Source organism: Schistosoma mansoni, chromosome 4 (assembly GCF_000237925.1).
Source record: "Schistosoma mansoni strain Puerto Rico chromosome 4, complete genome".
Lineage (NCBI taxonomy): Eukaryota > Metazoa > Platyhelminthes > Trematoda > Strigeidida > Schistosomatidae > Schistosoma > Schistosoma mansoni.
This window is the reverse complement of record NC_031498.1, coordinates 4,810,036-4,821,742: the sequence shown is the minus strand read 5'-3', so window position 1 is coordinate 4,821,742 and position 11,707 is coordinate 4,810,036. Positions and strand designations below refer to the sequence as shown.

General features: G+C 32.5%; 1 protein-coding gene across 1 annotated transcript; it reads right to left on the bottom strand.

Annotated features, from left to right (window-relative positions):
- Positions 1–2,295: 2,295 nt before the first annotated feature.
- On the bottom strand, positions 2,296–3,056 carry Smp_059400 (hypothetical protein; the record flags this gene model as incomplete). The annotated part of the gene is made up of 2 exons (XM_018796605.1): positions 2,296–2,652; positions 3,012–3,056. 2 exons carry the CDS (start codon positions 3,054–3,056, stop codon positions 2,380–2,382), a joined length of 318 nt encoding a protein of 105 aa, XP_018651730.1. The 3' UTR covers positions 2,296–2,379.
- Between the last annotated feature and the right edge of the window lie 8,651 nt (positions 3,057–11,707).

The following is an 11,707-nucleotide window of genomic DNA, read 5'->3' as shown; positions in this document are numbered from 1 at the left end:
CTTCAAATGGTTTTGTCTATTCTTTCACTTAATCTCTACAGCATTTTTCTTTGCACGAATACAACTTCAAAAACAGTCGGTCCTGTAAGAAAACTGTTCATGGTTAACCTGCTAAACGCTTCCAATAGTGATGACGATGATGATGTTCAGTCATCGGAGAAAAATCCAAATATCTCTTGTGCCGTTGTGCCCATTATTTTAAACAAACGACTGTTTGTGTTTTGGCTTTGTTAATGGATGTGTAATCATTTTACTTTTGCGGTAGTTACACAACCAGAAATATTTTGACTGTTTACCACATGCTTGTGACCAACTTGAATATGAGCAAGAATCTTTAAAACCATACACTGATTGAATAATTTCCCTAAGGACGCATTCAAATAGATCCATTTATAGTATTGATATGCAACAGGAATCATTGGCGAAAATATTTTATGGAATTCATGAACCAGCGTCTAACGGCGCTGATGTCTAACTTCAACCAATGCACGATATTGCCCGACCATATTCCATTATCTTTCGGTAGGTAAATACCTCACAGCCGACACAGTTGAACTCCATTGGTCACGGCTTCTCACTAGAACCTTCAGAATGCCCTCTTGAAACTAGTCAACAATCTCCACAATCCAAACTGAAGAAAATGTTTTTTTTTCATACATAAATAACTATATAACAGTGACAAAATGACATCTCTCATAACTAACTCGATGTTAATTATTTCAAACCTGCCAATTCGTTGCCAAATATTTGTAGACATTTTTTAAACAAAGTGTTAAATCAAAGGCATCCAGTGGTTGAAGAGCTTTCAAACATACGTAATCAGTTGAAACTGATATTTTAATGCCTGGTGATAAGACAAACAATTTTAAATGCTGCCATTCCAATGTCTTTCCGTAGTTCACTATTAACTACAGGATCGAGTATGCTTTGTGAGGACATTCAAAACATATTTCTTTAAAGTCCCACTTATCGGTTGAAAAGTTGCAATAATTAGTCATTTAAAACACTGACCTCACAAACTATGTTAATTGAAGACGATACTTATTGAACACTTGTACAATTGTAGCAAACATGAACACGAACAGGGACCATCGAAAGTATTTGAGCACAAAGTTACAGAATATCTCAGTAAAATATGAGAACCGTATAGTTCATAGTCAATTCGCAAACTATTAATCAATCGTCTCAATCTTGACCGTTCCTTCTGCAAATATCAGTTCATCGTCTCCGAGTCTGATTGTTCATGCATTTTCATATCAGTTGCGCTTCGTTCCCGTTCTTTCCTTACGATCTTCTACTGAAATACATTCAATGCCCGACCATCGTAATACACTACTTATGTGGATATAAGTAACCAACACCACACAAGTTCTATGATTGACAAATCAAATTGATTGGTATAAATAATCTACTTCTGTAGTTAGGAGGTTGAAAGCAGTAGACAAAAAACACTGAACCATCATCTAATGATGATGTACATAATATCGAACCATTTGAACTAGTTCCCAAATTCCAACGTGATTGATGTAAATCACCCACAGCCAATAGACGAATATCATAGTGATTACTACTTAGTGGATAATTATTTAAGTTTACTTCTGTTTTGATCCATTTCAAATTGAAATGTTTCTGCTTTGATAATATATTGAACAAAATTTTTGTTTTACAAGATACTACTATTTATAAGCGTTAGTAATTAAGTACTTTATTACTATGGAAAAGAGAGAAACAAAGTTAAAAGCAAAACTTGTCTCAATCAAATATGCTTGTTAGAAAATATTTTGTTTTGAGTAACTTAATACAATAAACCTTTATTCGGTTTGAATATCATGCATAACAAGATGACACATTAAAACAAAAATTCGAATGATATACGTATGTACATGAAGACTATCTACATCCTTTCAAAAGTACAGTATGCTTAAATGTAAAATCCATAAATAAAAGGGTTAAAAATACCATTGGAAGAACCTAACTAAGTAACTATGGTATATAATTCCTCTGAGAATGTACAATCACATAATGTTTCACTTAGGTAAGAAATAAAAAAAACGGTTTCCAACATACAATAAAACATCCTATAACTATAGTAACAGTTCCAACCGTTTTTTGTTCTTTATGAAATATAACTTTCTCACACAATTGACGTTGTGTTTTTATAGTCCCGCCCCAGGTTTTCTTTCACAAACTGATTTATTATGTAATGATGATCTATTTATATGTTTATATAAATAATGACATTTTGAAATCATTCTATTGAAACATCCATTACTTGACGAATTATGTTTATTCAACAAAGTTTCGTCTCAATAAGATTCATCAATTGCATCATGTTCTGTTATAGGTATATGAAATATATACAAAGTTTTCAAGTTCTCATCAACAGGATTCTGGTTCATTCATTTCCAATTCATTAGATGCATCAAAATGAAAATTCCTTTTATTTGCATGATAAATATCCTTATAATCATTTGTCCAGTGGTATGTACAAGATAACGTATCTGTTACATCAATATCGTTATTGTGAATATTATTGAAGTGAGGTAATGATATATCATGTTCCAGTTTTTTATTTCTTTGTATAAACCGTTTTGAAAAATGATCAGTGAATATTGGTAGCAAACTAGAAAGATGAGTCCAACTTTCTTGTTTCTTCGAATCAATATTGAATGGATTGAATACTTTTGAACGTCTTCTAATGATATAAATTATTCTTCAATGTACATATCCAATCAAAATTATTGGTAGAAAGTATGCTAATACTGATGAATAGATTCTATACTCTTTATTATAACTTATATAACAACAACCTACTCCAGGTACATGTTTATCCGCTCCAATTAAAGGTGGTAATATAGAAAAACTTGGTATAATCCATGCTATAAGTATCGTTATAATTGATATTGGACGAGATTATTTTGTAATATATTGTAATGGATAACTAATTGCAATATATCGATCTATTGATATACAACATAAATTCAATATAGAAGACATACACAAGAATATACCATTGTTGATTCAAATGGCCAATAACCAAGATTTTGACGTATCATTGCAAATGGTAAAACGAAAACCGATACAAGAAAATGAGCGAATGCTAATGAAGCTATATATTGATCACATATTCGTTTAAGTCTATTTCTAGTTGCCATACATGAAATAATAAGTAGATTACCAAAAAAATATAATGATTGTAGCTAATGGTAAACAACTTGTTAAAATATCGTGGATGAACACTGCTGAGGAGTCCCACAATAGGACGAAACGGCCGTCCAGTGCTTCCAGGTTCTCCATAGTGGTTTAGCTTCAATTGACTTATGATTTCAACTATGAAAATATTATTTGTAGTTATCCAATTTGTATCATTTAAAATGAAATAGCAAGTTGAAATGGTTGTATGGTCTTGTAATCGATAAGAATAATTGGTATTGTTTCTTATTAAGTTCATTTCCAAGTTACTATGGTATACAAATGATTGAATATGAGACTTATATCTCTTGATTTGTTCCTCACATATGTAACTATTTCTATCTGAAAGTATAATTCTCAAGCTGTGAACATAATAATATTAGAGATATAGTGATTGGTTTAAATGTAATTGAAGTATGTGCACAATTTGTATACAACCAAACTATCTAATCACTAGAAAAAAAAGTTATTTAATTGGTTACAAAAAATTTCCATATGAGATTTGATTAGTTGAATTCTATGGAAAGAATTAAGTTTTGATTGGATATGGAATTTTTTATCATTTCTATGTCAGTCTTAAGCTGACGTTATTACCATGGTTATTGTGAGTGTTGACGCTTGTTGATGAAAATTTAAAGGTATAACAATCAATAAGGGATTCATTAACTTGTACTTCAAAAGTATCTGCTCATGTAATTAAGAATATATTTTGCGTTACTTTTATAAAAGTTGTTAATTAGCTGTCAATAGTGGATTGTTGTAATCTGATTAGTTAAAAATTATCTATCATCGACCGAAACGAAAGAAGATTTCTACTAGTTTTATTTGAACTCCATATGATACATATGGTTGGTCATCAACATTCAGATGAACAGTGTCTTCCGTTCTCTTATTGATCACATAGAAACCGAACTTGATTTGTACTATTATATCGATCGAATTCACCAATTATAGTAACAAGAGAAAATCGGTAAGCATTACATGAATATTGTTTCACTCTTAAAGGTGAGACTATGCATATCATTCCATGGAAACTCGACAAAATTGGTAACTATTTATTGGCCACGATGATAACTTTCTTGTTCATAGATAAAGATTTCTAATTACCAGAATGATGATTGTAACTTAAATTCAGATATACAAAAGGATAAAATTATTCTCCATTGAATCATTGCAATGAATTCTTATTTCAATATGCCACTTGAGCTTGTAAAAAGTGTTTTATTTGTTTAAATGTATAAAAAAAGTTACCATGGTAAGATAATGTAAACAGTATATTTATTTAGCTTAAAACATATGTCAAATGTAACATTGCTAAGTCAACAATACTTTAGACTTTCGTCAATGAATAATAACTTAAGAGAAATGAACAAAGAACATTTAGTTAGAGGTTAGTTTTGTAAATATTAGTGTTTAGTAAAGGTAGAGTTTTTTTTACCACTTCAAATAGTGTTTAAAAAAATAATCGAAATATTGTCTTCTCAAATATTACTGTCTGTAATCAAATAATTAGTTTTATGGTTGAAATCATGAGTCAATTGAAGCTAGAGGACGATGGAATATCTGGGAGTAGTTGACGATCGTTTCGTCCTATTGTTGGGCTCCTAAGCAGTGCGCATCCTCGTGAGGCGGGATTGTCCAGTGCTTCCAGGTTTTTCATGATGTTCTAGCTTCATTTCGCTCATGGTTTGAACTATAAAGTTACTAAAGTCTCCGCGAAAATCTCCCTTCTGAAAATAAATAGTTGTTTGGAATCTGAAAAAATAAATGACTTAGCTCAATGAAGACTTTATCTGTCGTTCAGAAGAACGATGAAAGCTCCAAGACCAAACTATCCAGCTCGGAGAACAAAACTCCATCAAAAGAAGGACCTGATCTTAACAAATCTGGTCACTGCCCAATGATCAATTAATTGAAAATACATCTCAGTCCTACAGGAGGTCAGATGCAGCCCGGGAAGCTCAGTAGTGACTGTGAAGTTAGGTGACATTGAACCGAATCCGTTGGGGAACATCAGTTCCTTCAAGATTACAGGTACACCTTACTAACAAGCGCCAAATAGTACAAAACCCAAGGCCATGGTTTCCTGCTATATATCTCCAACAACTGCCTTACAACCGGATGGATCAGTTTGTTTCCTATTCTTATGATAATTTATCTACCATTTTAAAACGTATAGATATTTAATGAATGCACTCTGTAAGAGAACGTTTAAGAAGTAAGATTATTGATGACTTACCACCTTAAAAGTTAGTGTTAGTAGTGTTGTAGAGTTATTCGGAGTGTACTTATAATTCATTATTTTCCTTTTCACTGAGGTTGTTGCTAGTAAGTTTACAGTCAACTTAGATTGCTCTAATGCTGAACAAAGTATGTCAGTGACACTGTTAACATTGAATAAAAATATCTAACTCATCATCAGATATTTATGGGCAGATATAGTGTTATCGTAATGAATATATAAATGAATAGGGAGCTTTATGCGTATGTTTATAAATACAATAGTTATCTTTATTTCTGCTAATAAACTGACAGAACAACTTCATGTCTAAGCTTTGTAGGGGAATTTCGGAATAAATTTTCGAGATATTCTAAATGTCCCCAAATATAACTGGAAAAATATGATGTTTTCAAGGACCTGCCTATTCTGTATATTTTGTAATAGTATGCATTGTTTACGAACAGTGAGTTAAAATTAAACATCGTCAAGATGACATCAGAAATACCATTCATTATATTTCATAGTGAAAGTTAAGCGTAATGTTAAGATATCATCTCAAGGTAACGTAGCATTGGTAAATCAATGTAAAGTGTCATTTTTGTTGTTGATACCAATGATAGCCATTAGTATTAAATATATGTTTGTGAATATTGCTGATTTTTTTTACTTAACGTAAGTCACTTATTCAGAGTAAATGAGTAACAGAAGTAAATTAACTCAAGTGTAAATATAAGCACAGATGGATAGTGGCTAGCAGTGGAATCCAGGATGCGCGTGTCGTCCTACTTGGGACTCGTCAGCTGGATGTATCTGCGTCTCATAGTTGATGTTCATTCTGGGACTCGAACCCAGTACCGTTCGCTTCGAACACCATCGCGTTATCCACTTGGCTGCTGATTACTGATAGATACCTGCTTATGAAATGGAGTGATATTTTTAATATTAATTTGGTGATTATTTAAAATAGCCTGTATTATTTTTCTTGACTTAACTAGTACATTTTCCCGTTCTACAGGATCAATACGTTTTTCATGAGTCGAGACCTCACAGGAAGACTCTCTAATGTAGAACAACTCACAATCGACATAACATAATCTGTAAACTCGATCTTATCTTTTATTCTAACTAAAGCGTTTCTTAGGTAACCATTGGTTTGTACACAAGTTCGTATCAGCTGACGAGTCACAAATAGGACGAAATGCATATCCTGAAATCCACTGCTAGCTGCCATCTATCTTCGCCTATAATGTTCGTGACCTAACACAATATCGAGAAAATGCGCACACGATGCACATATACCAATAAGAGACTGATCAACTACAATCTCAAACATCAATGGGAAGATTCAAATAAACAATACAAAATGAATTTGAAACCACACAGTAGTCTACTAAAATGTGAAAATCATACATCGAATACATTATTTACACACATCCTTTGAATTGTCTCTTACAAGCTTGATTGCTCCTTCGTTCCTGTTATTATTTTGACTGCTTTCTCTTTCCTTCTCTCGTCTCTCCAATTAGATCCTCTCAATCTTCTTCTATTAAACATTCCACTTCTGATTGATGTTGCACACTACTTATATCTGTCAATATAAGTAGCATACACCACAAATGTATCATAAATCCTATCTGACAAATTCAATTTTCATTATTTGGCTAATCAAGCACCTGTTTTCATAATTAAATTGTTCCTTATTATAATGAATATCAATGTATGAAATAGGAATAACAATAATCATTTTTCGAAATGCTAAATCTGTTTTTCAGATATTTCACATCATGAAACCATAGCAACTATTTCCTATTTGTTTAAATGATTCAGTAATTTAAAATTCCCCCCTCCTTCCTAAAAAAACGCAACTTTTTAAAATTTCATTTTTAAACAAACAATTAATGCTTGTAATTGATCATTGAAATTATGAATTTTCATGATAATTCATGACGTTATTACTCTAAATCAAAAAGGATTTATTATTATTCATAATTACAAAATACATGGAAATATGATTATACAATGAATAAATTAACAAAAAAAGTGTTATTCAATGTTCAATGAAATGGATGATCATTAAGAGTTTTTTTTTTAAAAAAAAATCACTTTTAAATCATTTGGACTGTATTATATTATTTGTATGCTCATTATGATCAGAATGGAGTTTGTGGAGATTTTGGTAATTTTTCATAGTTGAATTCATGAGTTAATGTAAGTTAGGTTATTACGAAAATCCTGGAAAAACTGGATGGCTTTTTCGTCCTGATACAGAACTACATAACAGTGCGCATCTACAATCCCGCCTCGCGACATTCGAACCAAGGATCTATCGGTTTCGTATATGAACGCTGAACCTGTAGACCATTCAATTGACATCCAATGGTATTATTTCCCAAATTCAACTAATCCACGAAATTGATCGACACATCCAGCATAGTCTTCAGTAATTTACTATCACATAACAGACCTGGTTGAAATCCACTGGTCACTTCCTCTACAGTTATTATTCACTATGATGAAATGAAAATTCAAACATAACATCAAACAGATTTTCTAATACTAAATTAATACTTTTGTGTGTTTGGATGTTTTCTATTCACTTAAAGATCTGATAATAATAATAATCACATTTTATTCGAAATCCATATCATTATATCTTAACAGATTTTATAAACCCTTTAAATGGAAAGAATTTGTATCAGATTATCAAAGAAAATGATCTCCACTGAAAAACTTTCTTCTTATGAAAGTTAACTTTAATTGTTTCTTTTCAAAAATTTTTAATCGAATATCAATGAAACTATTTGCAGAATACAATAAAAGTAATTGTATATCTTTGTCTTTTCTATAGCCACATACGTGCTGTTGTAAACGAGAAAACAAATGGAGAGTAATAACTCCATTTACTACAAAACAATACAGAGTATTTTGGTGAAATATAAGAACTTTACACTAAATACTTCATTTTAAAATTTCTATTATTTGCCTCCACATTCTTCATGATTCTTCCAGTTCATAATTCCTTTCTATTTTCCCTTCTATTCTCTTCAACTCGATCTTCCAAGCCTTCTGCTGTCAGGTTTTTCTATTTCAATTGGTGTTACATACTACTTATATCGAAAGACTCAAGTAGCGTATACCACAGTACCAATAAATTTAGTCATTTCTAATCATAATCGCAAAAACATGTAGACAATGGATAATCTCAATAGTGTCATTCGCTAACATTAATTAGACAACTAGTCTGAAAACGCGGATCATTTCAAGCATATTATCAACAATTGGTTAAACTGACAAGTACTCGATAAGATTGAAAATCTACGTGTAAGCCAATTAACGATAACTCTATTATTATTAAGAAAGAGGTTGTAGTGCCGTGCTTCAATAATAGTTCACTTCGATAACCGTTATTATACCAATCTTAACGGTGTATAAAATCAGAAGGCAAAAGGAAGCGGCAACTACATTTTTATTGATGAATGATGCAGACCAGAAAGTTGTAAGCACATGAGCAAATGTAAGCGAGCGAAGCAAAGATGATGCATAGTGGAGATGGCTGGGAAGCCAACTCGCAATGAGCAAGCATTACTCAATATTTATAATCAGACAAAAATGAATGACAGACATATGATGAATAGGATACGAAGTATGCACATATACGCTCATATAAAAATATAGTCAAGGTTAATAAGCGAATAATTAACAAGACCAAAATATGACTCATAATGTATAGGTGAATTAGCTTGGCCAGTAGCTAGAATAAAGTATATGGGCTTAACATATAAAACGATACTACAAGGTGTTAATCTTGCATTTCGCGTCATAGTGAATCTACAATTGTATTGATAGAAAAGTTCAGATTAGGCTACTTCATGACCAAATGTTTGGTATAGAACTGATGAACAATTAGTAATGGAAAATGATGTTGCTAGCAGCCCCATCAAACAACCAGTTCTGACAACATTCAAATCAAGAATTTCTTGTCAACAGCTAAGAAGTCAACTGAATAAATGACTAGTTTCTATTACTCATTCTACTTTCAGTAGTGTGCTGTTAAGTTTGCAACTGGAAACGAAGTGTTGATTTAAGTCTTTGCATATAATATATACGCTTCATTAACTACCATTCTTGATAAAAGGATCTAACGATCATTTAGGATTCTTGCTAGAGGAATATAAGATTTTCACAGCAAATTTCAATGCTAATAGTCACCACTAACTGAAGTTTATTGTTTTAGAAAAACGTCCAGTTACCTCTAAAATCACCAAAGCACCCTCATTTCATTTACATATCAGTATTATTTTTGACACAATTTATTGTTCCTCCCTTTACTATTTTATATTACTGATGTGTGGGCGAGAATGACAGTGATTGGTTGTCTTGATGAGTCAGACATTAGATAGGATGACAGGTGTTATGTGTTATATATATTCCCCTATCCTTATTATGTATTAACTGTTTCTTGTTGATGGACACTTATTGATTGACTGTTCTTTGTGTCGGATTTTGGTGTGAAATATATTGACATTATAGTCGGGCTGATCTCGTGTTCTTGATCTGAGTTGTGTTGAAGTCCTGTAGAATAGACACTGGGTGGGAATCTAGTGTAGATATTCGTCTAAGGTAAATTAACGTCCCACATACGTGTAAGAAGTTAAAGGACTGTTATAACCAGAAACCCCTAAAGTTATAATCAGCATCCTACGTTTATAACAATTGGCGACGGCATCCTTACGTTTATAACAATTAGATACGAACAATTCGGATTAACGACTTTATAATACTCCTCAAAGATGACTACTTTTGATTATTTTATATACACATGAGATAGGACTGTTTTTAGGACATTGTTTTTGGCAATGCTTTTATCACTAATACATAGATTCTATGTGATAATATCTGTTATTGTGAACAAAATAACAGATTAATCATAAACATAGAAACTAATAGTGGATAATATTACAAACACAATACTGAATCGAATTAATAGATTAGACTGAAGGAATATTCTTATCGACTGTTTACTAATTTCCGAAATAAGCTCTAATGTATACAGATACTTTGATCAAATGATCTCATTGTGAACTTCAGGGATCTATTCTAAACACTTTCGTCCTATTTGGGACTCGTCAGCTGGATGTGCCTGCATCAGAGTTGATGTTCACTCTGGGACTCGAACCCAGTACCCTCGCTTCAAACGCCATCGAGTTTTCCACTTGGTTTTCTTGTAAACGGAGAGTTCAGTCATGGAATAGACTATTCCAGTGAAAACGTAAGTGACTACATCTAGTAGATGTGTGATGTGTATATTTCGGATGGAAACAGGATGAAATAACCAATATGTTATTAGTTACATCCACTCACCAAGTTGCGTTAAAATCAAATCATTTTCGTTTAAGTAATGAAGCCAAGTCATCATATATGGACGAACATAAAAGTCTCACTCAATCTGTGATGGTTTGGATTATCTCGACGTTGATTTTCTTCACGGAAATTCGGTTATTTCTACTTGACATATTAGCATCTTTGCAGATATCCCTATTATGACACAGGTTGATATAGAATGGATGGACTGTTGCTAGTAGTGGCTAATTAACGAAGACGTGTCAAATTTCAGTTAAAAATACCATCGACGGGATAATCCAAACTATCAGTAATTGGATTAAATCCCATAGCCGTTGCGAAGAATGAGTAGCTATCTGAACTCAGTAGTTAAGTAGATAATCTGGTGGGGTCCTCCTCTTCACTTGCTTGTTTGCTGCAGTGTATTCAGCTTGTGCTTTGACTTTTTCTGCTCTTGTTCGGCTATTGTTAATTACTGCCTTCTTGTTCTCCCTTTCTTGAATAATCCGTTGTTCACCATCGCGATTTAAGTCTATGATTACATACGAGGGTAGCCAGCATGTATATTTTGACAGAAATCACTCTATAACAAGCAGCAAACGATCTATCTGGAGTCAGATACAGGGCCACTAAAATATATCATAACTGTTACACATTTCAGTGGCTATCTAAACATAGTAATTCATCAAACATCGTATTGACCGTTCGTATTATGAGGTACTGGGTTCAGGTCTCAATATGATTATCAACACTGGAATGAAGTCAAGTCCAGGTGAATAATCCAGCACAAAGTGTAATTCACATTCCGGATTCTACTGCTATCTACAATCCATCTACTCGATCTAACTCACGGAGTTGTTTGAATATATTATGAATTCCATTCGCATATGCAATCATGAATTTCTTTATCATCGTTAAATTCGAACCTAAATGTTACTCAGGCGATTTACACGG